This window comes from Chionomys nivalis, chromosome 1, assembly GCF_950005125.1.
Source record: "Chionomys nivalis chromosome 1, mChiNiv1.1, whole genome shotgun sequence".
Taxonomy (NCBI): Eukaryota; Metazoa; Chordata; class Mammalia; order Rodentia; family Cricetidae; genus Chionomys; species Chionomys nivalis.
In genome coordinates, this window is record NC_080086.1 from 84,983,021 (window position 1) to 85,000,063 (window position 17,043).

A 17,043-nucleotide genomic window follows, 5' to 3' on the forward strand; every position below is an offset into this window, starting at 1 on the left:
ACCCTTTCATAATTCATTTTATATAAAGACGAAAGAGGCTCATAACTTCTGACAACCCTAAAAATGATCCATTGCAAGGACAGTTTCATGTTTATCATTTTATTCAGTTTGGGTCACCCATTTAATAAGGGGAGTCTATAGGTCTTTTGATTGTCTGTCCAAATTCATTTAGTTTCAAATTCAGTAATAATGAACATATGAACTAGTCCAACTGTCAAACCAATGAATAACTAAGTTAGCAACTATGGAAAAAGGCTTTCTCCCAGAGGCTGTATCACATATTATTATTTTTTTGAGATGGAAAATTGCTGATGTGGCACGGCACTTGTGTTGCAACTCAGATTGGCCTCAAATTCATTGCAATCCTCCTGCCTCAACTTTTCCATGGAATTATAGGAATGTTCCGCCTTGCCTGTCTTAATATCTGTTATTCTAAATCAGTATATAATGTCAGAGTGCCATAACTGGAGTCAGGCAAGTCCTGGCACCATCTTTGCAAACCCATCAGCATTTAGTTGAAGAGAGTTTTGAGGAGCAATGTGTCATATAAGCAGCTGCCCCGTTTCATTTGTGGAGAAAAGCTCAGCTTGGTTACAGTGTGTCTTGCTGCTCTGTTGTGTTTCAGAGGTCCTTCTTTTCCTTGTATTCAAGCCACAGGGAAGATAATCAGGAACAGATCTCAGAGGAGAACATTGACAGCTGTCCTGCAGAAGCAAAGTGGTCACAACTGAGAGTCCACTGCTCGTCTTTGCTAATGTGCACATCTATTGGTTGGATTTCCGTTCTGAGGAGAAACCTATGAAAGACAGTAGGAAAATGATTCAGATTAAATTTCATTTTTCTTCTGGCTTAGAGATAAGTAACATAAACTTCTGGGTTGAAAAAAAAGGAGGAGAGATATTTTACTCTTGATCTCCCCACACACTTATTCAGAAACCAAAAGGTCATAATAGACGGTCATTGTTTCAAGAACTAACATATGCTTATCATTGAGGCAATCATTTTCAGTCTACTTTTAATTATGAGTGGAGAGGAATAGTCTATACTAAAATTTTCATTATCTCTGGCATTGCAGTGGCTTAGACGTTTGCTTGTAAAATTAAGTCATTTCTACTGTTACCTGCCAGTCTCATGCCCCACTCCCTCCAAAGAAAAAGCACTTGCCAAGTGTTTCCCTAATACCTGCCTGCAATCTAGCGCTTGAGAGGCTTAGGCAGGAGGATGATCTAGACTAACTGGCACTATGTAGCAATATTCTGTCACAAAAAAAAAATAAAGGAAAGATAAAATGGTACTGACTGTATTGTAAAGCCACAGAAAATGCCATAATTCATAACATTTGTTAGTGCAGTATGAAGACCAAGATGAAAGTGTTGACCTAGTTTCGTAGGCTTTGGATAGAGCAGCAGAAGTGAGCATGACGAAGTAGATAGAACCAGGGGTTTACATGTGGCAACAGGAAACAGGAATAAAGATGATGTTATTAAAGAAAGACAAGAACCTGTATCCAGTAATTGATGGAAACAAAATCATGTTGGGGAAAACCACAGAGACAACCAGCCCTAGTTAGTGGGAGTTCACAGACTCTGGACTGACAGCTGGGGAACCTGCATGGGACTGAACTAGGCACTCTCAATGTGGTTGACAGTCATGTGGCTTTGTCTATTTGAGGGACCCCTGGCAGTGAGACCAGGATTTATTCTGGGTTAATGAACTGGCTTTTTGGAGTCCATTCTCTATGATGGGATACCATGCTCAATCTTGATATGAGTGTGATGGGGGAGGGGGAGTGGCAGAACACTTGGTCCATCTTCAACTTGCTGTGCCAGACAAGGGAAAAAACATTCCTTACCCACACTGAGGAGTGGATGAGGGTGGGACAGGGGAAGTAAGGGGGCAGGAGAAGGGGAGGTACCAACTGGGGTTGGTATGTAAAATGAAAAAAAATATTAAAAATGTCTCATTTATTTATGATAGCATAAACGTATTGAATATTTATATTTGATATCCTGTTTTGGAATACTGAAGATGTGAGAAGCTCACATCTTTGTAAATAACAAGCAAAAGACCATGAAGAAAAGGTCAGTTTTCTCCATCTAAAGGAACATCTCTTTGAAACAGATAAAGATCTTTGCAGAAAACCTCAACCAATCAAAATGCAGAGAACAAGTGATGATGTGGTCCCAACTGATGTATCGACGACACAGCTCCTGCATCTAAGGTTTAGTGATCCTAGCAGAAGAGGGGGCAGAAAGGTTGTAAGACTCAGTGGAATAGTGAGTTTTCTGTGAGACAGTGTCCTAGAAATATAAGAGGTTACACCCATGAATTCTCATCAGATGGCTGCCTAAAAATGACCTGAACAGAGATACCAATGCCAGGCTACCATGGAAGGAGGAAAGTTCATGGAGCCACAACTGTAGGCAAAGATCTATAGGCAACAAAAATATGCTGAGAGTAGGAGAAATAGCCTTCTCCGGGGAAAAGCCCCAAATAGGTTTTCTGATACCAAATGGTCAGCCCTAAAATCATATACAAATGATTAGCATGATATAGACTTAGCAGGTTATAGTTGTATATTTAGAAATATATAAATAATATATTACATATGAACATATATTCCTAAACATATGAATACATTTACATGTTTATGAATTATTGTTATATATGTATACACAGAGAGAGATGTAACAACAGTTAAAAATATAGGCCATGAATTTGAAAGAAAGTGAGGGGGTACACGGGAAGAATTAAAAAGAGGAAAAGAAGAAGAGGAAATAATGTATTTATATTTTAATTTTTCAAAAAGATTAAATAAAACAGATTTCAGAAAAGTGCGGCCATCATAAAGAAGCTAACGGAAGAGGTGCCATGGCAGTGAGGAGGAGTGAGTGATTACACACCCTCTCAGAAAGAGGTTGCAGGAATGTAATTATCACACATTCCGTGATGAGGAACAAGATGCATGTGGCTATGTGATATGACAACATTTCTTATTAAAGTAAACCATAATAATGAAGAAACCAAAGCTAGAAGCTTTCTGTACATTGAGAAGATAAATAATTTTAAGACTGAAGTATCATTTACTCATGTAACTGGGGGTGTTAGGCCCGAATACACTAATGGCTCCTGGCTGCAAGTACCTCTTGTCATTTGGCCAGTGCTTTTGTGAGATAGGTAGAGCTAAAATTTTTATCATCTTGCTTTGGAAAGAGGCCGTGTCCATGAAATAAGCCAGAGAATAATAGGAATTTGAAAAAAAAAAAGTCAAACCTTTTTTTTTCCTGAAGGGAAGGTAGACTTTTCCTCAAACCTAGTCAAGTTTTCCCAAACTTCCTTCCCATTTGAGGTGCAATAATATACATATTGCTTTCTTTCCTAAAACTCATATAGAGAATATGAGCAATTTACTAATTTAAATAAGTAATTATACATCATTGCTATTTATCCATCTATCATCTGTCTGCATTTATCTATTATCAGTCTATATTCTGACATAGATGATCTATTACCTATCATCTGTCTATATTATCTATTATCTACTTATTGTCCATGTATTTATTGTCTCTCCATCTATTACCAAGTATCATTTATCCTCATATCTATCTACCATCTACCTGTTATTTATCAGCTGCTTATTGTTCATCTATTATCAAGCATCTACCAATCACCTATCATCATATCTATTACCAACACACCTATCATCTATTACCTGTCATGTAGCTATCTAATCCTATGTATCTGTCAATATATCTATCTGCCACATTCCCCTCTTTATCTATATATCAATCTAATATCTATCAGCTATCTATACACTCTATATCAACCTATCACCTTCTATCAATGATCTATTATCTATCTTTCTAATCTCTATCTTTCATCTATCTGTATGTATCATGATTCTGCCTATCTACTATCTAGCAATCTATAATCTGTCTATCCATCTGACATATAGCTATCATCTATATATCCTCTATCATCTATCATTACCCGTACATCTATCTTCTATCATACAGTATCTTTCAATCCATTCTCTATCCATCTATCCTTTATCTATTCGCCTATCACCTATTTATCATCTGTCTATCATATATAATCTCTATATATCTTTATTCATTTATAATCAATGTTTGGAGAGAAATATATTTCTCACTTTTATATTTATATATGCTTAAATATTTCTTTAGCAAAATCACTACATTTAATGACAAGTTGAACTTTTGATAGATTTTCTATTTTAACTACTAGTAGAACAATAAAATGTATTTTATAAGGAAAACTATCCCCAATAATCTATCTGGTGCCTGTCTTTTGAGGTTCTTATGTGGTCTATTTGCAAGGCTCCTCTCCTTGTCGAATGTTTTGCCATAAAGGACAATTGTGGGGAGCTAGCTTTATGTAGATTTGACTATGAGAAGAAAGGTTTCTTTGACTGAGTGACTACTTTCACACCAGGGTCCCACAATGTGGGAAGAGCTCAAGCAGTTACCAGTACAGAAAGAAATTATGCTTAATAAATGATTAATACATTATTGGGATATTTGGGGATAAATCCCATTGTGGAAAGGAAGAACAAGGGTTTTACAGAAATGACAGTGACTATTCAAAAGACAGGTATTCCTGAAGCTCTGTAAATTGGGTTCTGTAGGAGGAGGCTGCTTGTTTATCCTAGCCACCCAGAACCGAAATAACCACACAAATACCATATTATTTAAAACACTGCTTGACTTATTATCTCTAGCTTTTTTTTTTTTTTTTGACAAGGTTTCTCTGTAGCTTTGGTGCCTGTCCCAGAACCAGCTCTTGTACACCAGGCTGGCCTCAAACTCACAGAGTTCCGCCTGCCTCTGCCTCCTGAGTGCTGGAATTAAAGGCATGCACCACCACTGGCCGGCAGCTCTAGCTTCTTATTGGCTAAATCTTACATCTTAATTTAACCCATCTCCATTAATCTGTGCATCACTATGAGGTCATCCCCTACCAGCAAAGTTTCAGCTTGTCTGTCTCCAGTGCAGCTCCATGGTCTCTCTCCGACTCCACCTTTTTTCTCCCAGTATTCAGTATAGTTTTCCCCTCCTAGTTCTGTTCCTTTATAGCTCTGCGATAGGCCCAAAGCAGTTCTTTTATTAACTAATGATATTTACATCATACAGAGGGGAATCCCACATTGGGGTTCCTCACTGGGTTCCTCCCATGAGTTTAGTCTAGAGACCAGTCAGCTGTACTTTCATTGTATAGTCCTATGGGCTTATAGTACCAAACAAGTTCCTGGTACAGAAATGTGAACCCCAAAGACCCTGTCTAAATGGCTCTAAACCTTCTTCAGGATACATTCAGTCTCTGCAGAACTGAGGGTCCTGTAGGAGACACTGTCTGTGGTGTGGTGAGGGTTGGAGGGAGGAATCAGATTGTGGCAGCTGCACTGTCTTAAAGCCCACACGTAAGAGCAATATGGTAGCCTAGACGGTACCTGTGGGCAAGAAGATAGGCTCATTCCGAGGCAGAGAACTGACTTAGAAAGAATATACTAAATCTGCTCTGGCTCATCCCAGGGATGTTTATCAAGGTGAAGAAAGGACTATAACAGTTTCTAAGCACGGTTTATAAAATTTACATAAAGTGTGCAGCTCTCTATTTGTTCTTGAACCTGACAATGATTGTTTCAAAATTCTACTGGTACTGAACTTTCACCATCATCACTTATTTCCCTTTTACAATGAACGAAGCATTTTCAGGTAAGATGGCAGCCTACAGGAATCTCTACGTGAGCCAGTGAAGGGAAAGAATCAAACTGAGAGAAAATACGACTCTCTTCAAAAACAGAGAGCTGGAAGTTCACAAAGGCAGTAGTAAAATATGTTTAAAGTACAAAGTAAAGATCTTATCCAGAAAAGAAGCCAGTTAGGTGATTCCCCTGAACAGGCAGAGAGGCAGAAGTTTCCTCCAAAAGGTCAGCCAAGGTTGCTCTTTGGAAAGATCCTGGTAGTCCTGTTCTCAGGGCAACCCCTGGGCCTCAACAGTTTCAAAGTCAAATTGTAGGTTCTAGTGACATGGAGATCTCTGTGATATGTAGGAATCTCATTTTGTCACTCAGTATGGCTTGGGGAACAGGGGTCAGGTGCCATCTACAGCAAGGACCCATTGTTTAAAACAGCTACCCTGGTAACATTAGCACACAAAAAAATCACAAGACCCCAGAAACCTGAATTTAATTTGCCACAGGGTAATAGACAGCCTCTGAAGGCCATTGTGAAATGCTGGAGGATATATATTGCCAAGGCTAAAGTACATAGCTCTGCTGTAGGCTGCCAGGAGCAGATCCCATGAATGGCAATCACCCTGAAGTCTGATAGTCCTGAGACTGAGGTCAGGCAACCTCAAGAGCCATCTACTTCTAATCACTGCTATAGAACCTGAAACTTTTGAAGCCCAGCAGTCTGCTTGACATTTACAGCTGCATCATTCCCTCAGGACGTCTGCACCCTTAGAAGGTCTTGGAAGCACAAACACAACCCCTCAATAATGACAGCCCTGGAAAGAATAAATATCATGTGAAGAGTAGCTAAACAAAGGATAAGTAACAGGAAATTCGTCACATCCCACATAGCCAAACAACCCCTGATATAGACAGGCCAGAAGGAACAGATCAAACAGTAATCCAGCCACACAGAAACAACCACAAAGTTATAGAAATCAGTAAATATTTCCCAATAAAATCTTAAGTGTAAATGATCTCACCTCACCAATCAAGAGACCCAGTCTGGATGACTGAAGTACAAAACTAGATCCAATTATCTGTTGTCTCCAAGAGACACTGCATTCTCGCCACAGACTGAGAGGCAGAGGATGCAAGGTACAAGTATCAAGCTACAAACGAGGAAGAAAGACGAAACTCTACACAAACTAAACAAAAGAAACAAAGACCCAAATCAATAAAATCATACATCAAAGAGGGCATATTACAACAGATGCCGGTGAAATTTAGAGGATTTCCAAAATTATTTCAAAGACATATTGTAAAAACTTAAGTAGATCCAAACAAACAATAAGTTTGAAGCAGTAATAAAAGCCCTAATTATAAAAAGAGATGCAGGACTGGATGCAAATTCTATAAAACATTTAATAAAGAGCTAGCATTAGTATTTTCCATACTGTTTGGGAAGCAGAAAGGGAAGGCACACTACCAAAGTCATTCAGTGAAGCTCATATAACCCCAACATACAAACAGAAGAAGAACAAAAGAAAGCGTATAATAAGCTATAGTCATATTTCCTTCATGAACATAGATGCACAAATTCTCAATACATTCTTGTGAATTCAATAACACATTAAGAAGATCATGTAACATGACCAAATAGGCTTCATCCCAGGGATACAGGACTGATTCTACACACAAATCAATACATCTAAAAAAACTTTAAGATCACATGACCCAGAAAATACATTTAATCCAAGTCAGCATCTGTTTATGATAAAAGACCCAAAGACAGTAATAATAGAATGAATATACCTCAATATAATAATGGCATTTTCAACAAACCTATAGTCATCAGAAGGGAAGGAAGAAATCCTGATGGGGAAGAGAGGCCAATAGAATACATGTGACAAGCAAGTCAAAGGAAGGACCAGAAAACACATCAGGATGAGGGAGGGGAACAAATAAGAAAACATAATGAAATGTATGTTTTAAAAATGCCACAGTGAAACCCATTACCTTTTATACTGACTTCAAAAATAAAATTTTAAATGTAGCCTTGTTTGTAAATAAGAACAAAATAAGACATATGAAGTTGTTTCCATATAAATAGCTAAGATATTTTAAAAACCCTATCATTTTCATAACTGGAATAATTATAATGGAAGACATTGGGATAAAAATTATTACCTTTATTACTTCCATTATTCAGAAGTCAAAAAATACTAATAAACTTGTCAGCAACAAGGAACAGGAAACTAATAGCAACAGTATTGGCTGAGCTTTAAGTTATCCATGCAATTAGTAGTATAGAAAATGTCCACTTTTCTTATAGAGCAACCGCCAACGCCAAATTTTCAGACTTTTAGAAATATACCTAGGGAAAACAATCATTGTATTAAAAAGATACTTCAGTAGCAAAATCATAGATCCCACTTATATGTGAATCTAATTGGCCCCCATAATCATATAAAGTGGCACTGTTAGGAGATGTGGGTTTTTTTTTGGAGTGGGTATGGCATTGTTGGAGGCAGTGTGTCGCTGTGGGGGCAGACTTTAAGGTTTCTTGTGCTTAGGATACTGCCCAGGGTGTCAGTCAACTTCCTGTTGCCTGCAAGATGTAGGACTCTCAGCAACTTCTGCAGCATCACATTGGCCTGCAAGCCGCCACGTTCCCCACCATGATAATAATGAACTGAACCTCTGAAACTGTAAGCAAGCCACCCCAATTAAATGTTTTCCTTATAAGAGTTGCTGTGGTCAAGATGTCTCTTCACAACAACATAAACTGGTACCAGGGACTGCAGTATTCCTATGATAGGCCTGACCATAATTCTGTTTGGAGTAATATGAACTTTGGGAGCTTGGGTTAGGAAAACAGTGGAATGCTGTAGGTACTCCATAATGGGCCATACTAGTAGCAGCATAGAACACAGTCGTGTTGAATATGATTTGATGAACTGTGGGGCTGCCTCAAGAGGTTTCAGAGGAGAAGAATTTAATATGTTGCCTAGAGATTGTTATTGTGATGTTTTGGCAAAGACAGTAGTTGCCTTTAGCCCTTGTCTGAAGAGTCTGCCTGAGTCTGAGGTGAAAAGTTTTGGATTAATTCCATTGACATACGAAATATCAAAACAGCCTAGTATAGACACACTAGCCTAGTATAGACCCTGTCATATGGCTTTTAGTGATGACTCTAATGAAGATTTATAATGAAAAGAAGTAAACTGAGCAGGTGAATTACAAAATGTAAATTTTGAGGAGAAAAAAATACCAGGAAGTGGAATGGAGCTAAATTCTATGTTCAAGGAGATAACTGGATTAAGAAATAGAATAAAAGGAGCAGTGACCTCAGGGCAAGAGCCCACCCAGCTAAATTTCCAACTTGTGAAAAGAAACTTAAAAAAAAGCTAAAAGCCGGGTGTGATGGGATATATCTTTAATCCCAGCCCTGGGAAGGCAAAGACTGGGAGATCTCTGAGTTTGAGGCCAGCCTGGTCCAAAGAGCATATTCAAGGACAGTCAAACTTAGATTGTACGGAAACCAGAAAGCTGGTGAGGTTTTTTTTAATTGAAATTATAATTGAAGTAGTTGAACAAGGGGCTATGTTCCATCCCCAGGAATCATCAGACCTTGGCAGCTTTGGCCGCAGGGGTCTGGTTTTAGAGTTAAGGATAAAAGAAAAAGAATTATGGAATAAAGCAATCAAGGTCAGGTGTGTGTTAGGGGTGTCCCTGAATGAAGGCCCAGTGAAGCCATTGTGTAAAGCTGTGAAGGTGAAGCCTAGATTACCTTGGAGACCCCAAAATATTAGAGATGCCAGAGTCATGAGATGTCTGCTGAGGAAAACTGCTATCAGGGAATGGAACCAGCAAAAAGGAAAGAAGTGTGTTGCAGTCAGCAAAGGTGGAAGGAAGTGCAGATGCAGAGTTTGGAGTCTGCCCAGCTGGTTTTCAGTCTTGGTTTGGTCCAGTATTTCCCCACTATGTCCCCTTCCCTGTATTTTGGAATGGTGAGGCATATCTAGCGCCATTACATGTTGGAAGTATGTTATCTGCTTTTTGATTTTAATTTTGCAGGGGATTACAGTTAAGAGATTGCGTAAGTCTCAGAAGAGACTTTAAACTTTGAAACAAGTTTTGAACTGTTTTAGACTATGGGGATTTTGAAGTTGGACCAAATGCATTTTGCATTATGATAGTCTTACAAACTTATGGAGGCCAGGTATTGGAATGTGATAGTTTGAATGTAATTGGCCCCCTTAATCTCTTAGGGAGTGGCACTACTAGGAGGTGTGGCTTTGTTGGGGGTGATTATGACCTTGTTGGAGGAAGTGTGTTAATTTGGAGGCAGGCTTTAGGTTTCCTATGCTTAGGATACCACCTAGTATGTGACTCTCAGCTACTCCTGCAACACCACATCTGCGTGCATGCCACCATTCTCCCTGCAAAAGTCCAAAAATGGACTGACCCTCTGAACTGCAAGCAAGCTACCATAATTTTTCTTTTATAAGAATTGCCACAGTCATGGTATCTCTTCATAGCAACAGAAACCTAACCAAGACACTATGTATCTATTAATGGACAAATAAGTTTTGTACAGGATAGAATAGTATTAAATCACAACATAATGAGACCCTGTCGTCTACAACAAAATGGATAGAACTAAAGGCTGTTTTCTTAAGCGAAATGATCCAGACACAAAAACACAAATACCAGATGTTCCCTTTTACATATGAAACGCTAAACGTTTTCGTCTCAAAGCAGAAGAGAATATGATAGTAATCACTACATGCTAAGAAGTGTGGCTAGCATTTGGGGGAATATAGGAAAGTGGATAGTGAATATCAAAGCACAGAACTATGGGTGGCCAGAGTATGCCAGAACTTCTTACATCTTGTAAAGAGCTAGGATATCTCAAGGCTTCCATATACTCAGAAACAGTGAGTATACAAAGTGCTAACCATCCTGATTGATCAGTGTGAGCCACACATGAGCAGAAATCCCACACTGTGCCTCATATATAGTTACATACTCATTAAGAAAAAGAAATAAAAAATAAAATAGTCATACTTCTAGGGGTTGCTCCTGATCACAGAAGTAAAATACTTTAAGTAGTTGTCACATTAAAAAAAATACAGAAATATATAAATATATATATTTACTAAGAAGTAACTTTTGTTTATGTGTTATCAGAAAAATAATTTAATTTTTTTCCATCATTTTATTCCTAGTATTTCCAATCTAAACATGTTATACTAATGAACAATGTTCTTGAAAAGTAGATAAATATGTAGTCAGATGCTAAAACAAGGACTACTGTCATTAAACAATCATATGTATGTGATGGTTTGTTTTAATGGTCATTTAACACAATCTAGAATGGACTGGGAAGGGACTCTCAGTAAGGAACTGTCTAGGTTAGGTTGGGTTGTAGGCGTGCCAGTGAGGGATTTTCATATTTTTGTTAATTGAGATGGAAAGAGCCACTCTGCATGTGAACAGTACCATTTCATGGGCTGGGTCCTGGAGAGAATGAAAGAGAGATATCAGTCCATTGGTTTAGAACTATGAGTCAAATAAATCCTTTCTCCCTTAAGTTGCTTTGATCAGGGTACTTTATCACACCAGCAGGGATGAAACTAAGACGATGTATAATTAAAGATTTAAACCTATGATTAATTAGTAATCATCATTACGTGCTTATATGAACATTCAAAACAACTGAGTTAAAATTACAGATCTAAACAGACTCCCAGCAAATGAACCAAAGCACAGCAAGATGCACTGGTAAAGATAATGAAAGCATAGGATTCACTGTGATGAGGACAGATTCAGAGACTTGCTGAATACAGCCTAATTTGAGCTATGAAACAGCTACAGAGTAGAGGGGGGAAGTAGGAACACGAAGAGTTAATTCTGCATATGGAATTTATCTAGTATCCCAAACCCACAAAGAGTCATCCTCCTGCTGTATTTAGACACAGTCAGTGACAGGGCTGTGGGGAACAGAGAATGACAGGCTTCAATAGCAGCTATCCTGAGAGGCTCTGCCAGTCCTTTCATGCATGAGTTAGGTAGTGATATGTTTACTAATATTATATACAGTGCAGTGTCTTTTCCTAGTAATAGTCTAAACATCAGACAAAGAAAACACAATGCTTTCTGCTTGTGTTGTATAGTGGCTTTTATGCCCTCCTTTGGAGCAATTGTGTTGTTTGTAGAATGAGTTTATTACTTTTAATTATAATAAAAACTTAGTAAAAGGCATAATACATATAGCGAGTGCATAGAAATTATTGAAAATTAAACATTACCCAAATAAGAACTTCCATTCTCCTTTTTAGCATTTCTAATATAGTAATGGGAGTAAGCTTTCAAAGACACTGTCAATTGAAATTGAAATCACAAGGTTTACAATCCTGTGTGTAAAAGAATCTAAATTCAGTGCTAAATTGCACTGTGAAATTAACATGATACTAAAATTCTCCACAGCTCAATTCCTTACATATGAGGTAGAATAAAGCACACTTATGCTAGAGTATTGCTGAGAAGATGAAAAGAAACAATGTTATAAAACTATTGAAGTTGGCACATTACCGGTCTTTTCTTGATTGTAGTGTTATCGTTGTAGATGCTGTTATGTTACAAGTTTATGAACTACAAAGCTAACTATATTTTCTTAGGCAGATATGTCAGTAGACGTTATATGACTAATAAGTTTCATTTTACATGTTTTATTTAGATAACAAATATCATAACTAATTCATATATTATGTGATTGTTATCTTCTGTGACTTTGGCTTTGGATGACTTTGATAGTAATGTGCAAATGACTGGCTGGCGAATTCTCTATTGTATTGTGTCTTTTAGTGACTAAAACTGTAGCACATGGTGATAATGGCTTATTTTCATTACAGACCAATAGAAAGTGGAAGAGTATACCGTGTCGCATTTCAATGTCTTTCAAAACTATAGACATTATGCAATAGTCCTGGCTAAACATATGCCTTTCTAATTAATTTCTCCATTATAAAGGAACCCAAAATTTTATTGGTGATATTTGCAATCTATCTGTAGTAGAAAACAAAACAAATCAAAAGTCTAGTTAGTTGTCTGTAATATATCTGGATATTTTATTAGAGAATCCCCATTTTTTTTAATGTTTCCTAGCATTCACATGATGTTTTGGCAATGAATGTGACTACATTCTACCTGTGTCCTGAGAACTTGAGTGAAGTTGGATTTAAAGACAATTTGTTTGGTTGAAGAAGGGAATAAGAGCAAGCTTGCAGTTTCACACAGAGTGCAGACAATGAAGCAGCTCTGATTTTTCAGAACAGCTTCACTGATAAGAAAGATGGTACTCAGCATTAGAACCAATATAAAATGTGACTTCAAGATAAGACCCACTCATTAGAGGCTCCAATTTATAAAAAATCAAATTTGCACCAAAGGAAAAAGCCTGAACTGAGAAAACATCCAAAGGAATTCCCTGTTCCTCAGAAGTGGAAACACAACAAAGAGCTCTCCCAGGCTCAGAGCACAGAAGCTGATGTGACTGTGGTCCAATTGCCCAGGTTACATCTACTGATGGCAGCAGAGCGTGGCAATGAAATCCTCATGGTGTTGGGCTAGAGGCAAGGAAAGACAAGGTTGCAAGTGTCATGGAATTCTGCTCCATTCCGTGGTTTCAGAGAGCAGCTGAGGTCAGGCAACATGTGGCAGGATCCAAGTCCCTGCCAAGGTGGTCTTCAGAGACCATTTTGTAAGGCTGTGAAGGTAGAGCTCAGGTGGCTATAGAGACTCCAGGATATTGGAGATGCCAACAACATGGGATATTTGTCACGGAGACCTGTGGGCATGGATTGATGCTGGGCCAAGAGAGAGGAAATGTGCACTGCAGATATCAGAGCAGGGGGGTGTAGAATGTTAAAAACTAAAATTAACTCAGCTTGGATTTAAATGTGATAGCATTTCAAGTACAAGTTAAAGCTACAGAGCTTCTCTTGAGGCTTTTAGAAAAAAGTACACATCTCTGAAAATGAACAAGGTCAAGTTAGTGTGTGTCACAGAAGGCTTTAAATGGATCAGACTAGCAGAGGGTCTCTACTTATAATTCTGTTCAAAATGCCCACTCCTGGAAGACCTAAAGGTACTGTTCAAACAAGCAGAAAGTAAGGCTGATTCTAGAGAGAAGGCGAGACTAGTAAAGGAAAGAAAATGAGCCTGACAGGCATTTTCAGTCTTGAGTATTTTGCATTTGGTATTTTTCCTACTTTACCACGTGCCTTGTGGTTACATGTGGAGGAAGCATTGTGTGAGACGGGTACTGTGGGCAACTCTGGCAGAACAGAAAAGACCGTTTCCTTAGACTCTGCCATCACATCTCAAGGGAAAACTGTTCTGAGCTTTGGGGTACTTTTGTATGCCAGTGACATTTGAAACATCTGCCTTTCTGGGCTTGGTGATGCACCCCTGAAATCCTGGCTCTTAGGACATCATGGCATGATCAGGATTTCAAGCTCCTCCTTAGCTACTGAGTGAGTTTGAAGCTATTAGTCTCAAAACAAAACGAACAAGAGTCTGCCTTGACTCCCCCTGGGCTGTGGGTTTGCACCTGTCCTTTGGGGTAGAACTAGAGTGCTGTTGATGTTACTGGGTATGGCTCTACTTAATGTTTTCATTTCTAAGTCTCTGACTCTGAGCCTGGAATAGGAGCAGAAGAGAGAACCAAGACACATGTTTCTTTCATCATGTTCCCATTGTCTGGAGGAGTTCACACCAGACCACCAAATTAGAATTGTGTGTGCGTGACAGAGCTACACAGGAAGTCCTCCCTAGTACAAACAAATATTGAATAAGCCTTCCCCCAAAGACCCCACTCGTATGTAAACATGAAAGAACGCCTATTAAAGCTGTGCTCTTACCACGTGCCTTGTGCTGTACATGTGGAGGAGTCTGGTTAAGAGCATTCCACTGATAGTCTGACTGTGGGAAAAATAAAGCATCGTTACAGAAATACAGACTTCAAAAAAGGCATTGTGTGTAGCGAGCTGCGTGAAGCCACACCTGATGGCAATGTAGAGAGCTGTGTGGAGTCACACCTGATGGTGCTGGCTCCCGCCCTCCGCGATCCCGAAAGCGAGTGCTCTCTGTGATAATCAACTCCTATGGCTAAGGCCTGACTTATGCTATTATCACGCAATGACTGTCAGCTGCTTGCATATGCATGGACCTATGGGCAGTGCCCACCTGGCAATCTGAGGTTGGCAGCCCAGGCCTACTTAAGGGCTGGGAGAGGTTTGCCCAGAGAGAGAGAGAGAGAGAGAGAGAGAGAGAGAGAGAGATTTTACAATTGTCAAAAGGTCCTGAATAAAACTGCAGTGAGAAGAGCTCTGGTGGTCGCGTCATCCTTGCTGGACAAGGGAGGCCGCGACAATTGTGGCACATTACGATATAATTATACAGTGTGGATTTTATTAAGCAGTCAACAGTCAACACACAAAATAGTCATCTTGATACAAATCTTTGCCGATCTTCCTCATCTCACCCACTTACCTCAGCCCCCCTGCATGTGCCTGGCTAGAGTTCCTGTGACTTGGAAGTTATACATTTTCTGTCTCTTTCTTCCTTCCCCCCTCCCTTCTTTCCCTCTTCCCTCTCTTGCTTTCTTTTTTTTTCTTTCCTTTCCTTCATCCTCCAGCCTCTCTCTTTTCAGTCTTGATTAATTTTTGTCAACTTGACATACAGTAGGATCACCGGGGAAGAGGGAACCTAACTGAGGCATATTGCTTCTTTCAGCATGATCTGTATGCATACCTATGGGGCATTAACAATATATGTGGGAGGACCTATATTACTGTGCACAGTGCCACCCGTGGGCAGTTGGTCCTGGTATAAGAAATTACACTGTGCAAGCCTTGGGAAGCAAGCAGCATTCCTTCAGGGTCTCAACTTTAGTTCCTGTGTTCAGGTTCCTGCTTTATGCTCCTACTACGGCTTCCTCCAATGATGAACTGTAATGCAGGCATATAAGTCAAATAAACCCTTTCCTCCCCGAGTTGATTTCAGTCAGTGTTTTATCACAGGAAGAGACAACATCTAGAACATCCCCTCCTCCACCCCCCTCTCTGTTCCCTACTCTCTCTGTTCTTCTCCCTGTCTTGAAATGATGTGTTTGGATCTCTGAAGAAGTAGAAACATCTTTGAAATCTTACAATCTCATGCAAATCAAATAAAGAACATATTGCTGTCAATAAATACTATTTTAATACCTTCATTTGCAGGCAATAAGAAAGCCAGGAACAAAAAATACAAACTTAATATTTTCTAGTGGATTGTGAAAGAGTCCACAGATATCTTGGGAATTCAACAAGCAGTTCAGTAGGCAAAGCAGGACAAAGCTTCCCTCTCGCTGAGGCTTTAAAGAAGGTAGTCTCTATATTATACAGTAGTTACACTGAATAGATTAGACTTTTTCTCACTTAAAATTTCCTCCTAAGTTTACACTTAAGTGTTGGCTCTCAGGGAATAAGCCAGCGGCATTGAATAAGTTATACTTTTTTATGTTAGCTAGTTTTATATCAACTTGACACAAGCTGTAGTCATCTAAGAGGAGGGAACATCAATTCAGAAAATGCTTGCCTAAGATGTGGCTGTAGGCCATTTTAATTAATGTATTGTGGGTGGTGCCACTCCTGGAATAGTAGCCCTGGGTTCAATAAGAAAGCAGGCTGAGCAAGTCATGAGGAGCAGACCAGTAAGCAATACTCCCCCATGGCCTCTGCATCAGCTCCTGCTTCCATGTTTCTCCCCAGTTTGAGTTCCTGCTTTGGTTTCCCTTTATGGACTGTCATTCAGGATATATAAATCAAGCAAACCCTTTCCTTCCCAACTCTCTTTTGGTGATGTTGTATCACCACTTACTGTCCTTAACTGTCAAGAAAGTTCCAAGCCACCATCTTTGCGTTTAACTTCTTGGAGTGAAGAGTAACAAGCTCTTCTCGTCCATAGGGTTGGTCTAATTTTCTGCTCATACTCACATGACGTCCTTTTTTCCCCATTCACCCACAGATAATGCAGGCCTTGGGCTCAATTATTTAATTCTATCCTAAATATAAGGCAAGGAAAATTAGCCAGCTTGGAGAATTCACAAGGTGGCCACAACAGCAATCTGTGGTGAATAGCAAATATAAAACTCAGTGGAAAAGCTCAACTACCATAGTTTATTTAGTTCAGTTACCAAGAAAGGCAGCCTTCACCAAAGCCTAACCTACCTCACCCCTCAGACACCCAAGCTCTTGGCTCCTTTGGCCAATGAAAGAATTACAAGAGGAAATGATATC

At 39.1% G+C, this 17,043-nt stretch overlaps 1 protein-coding gene across 1 annotated transcript in view; it reads right to left on the minus strand.

Annotated features, from left to right (window-relative positions):
- Positions 1 to 618: 618 nt before the first annotated feature.
- The window catches only part of Tnip3 (TNFAIP3 interacting protein 3), a 39,481-nt gene continuing 23,056 nt past the window's right edge, over positions 619 to 17,043 (minus strand). The window contains exons 8-9 of the mRNA XM_057791248.1: positions 14,626 to 14,686; positions 619 to 796 (exon numbers count right to left, since the gene is read on the minus strand). Of these exons, the coding sequence (XP_057647231.1) occupies positions 765 to 796; positions 14,626 to 14,686 (93 nt within the window). The 3' untranslated portion in view covers positions 619 to 764. The remainder of the gene's footprint in view (positions 797 to 14,625; positions 14,687 to 17,043) is intronic.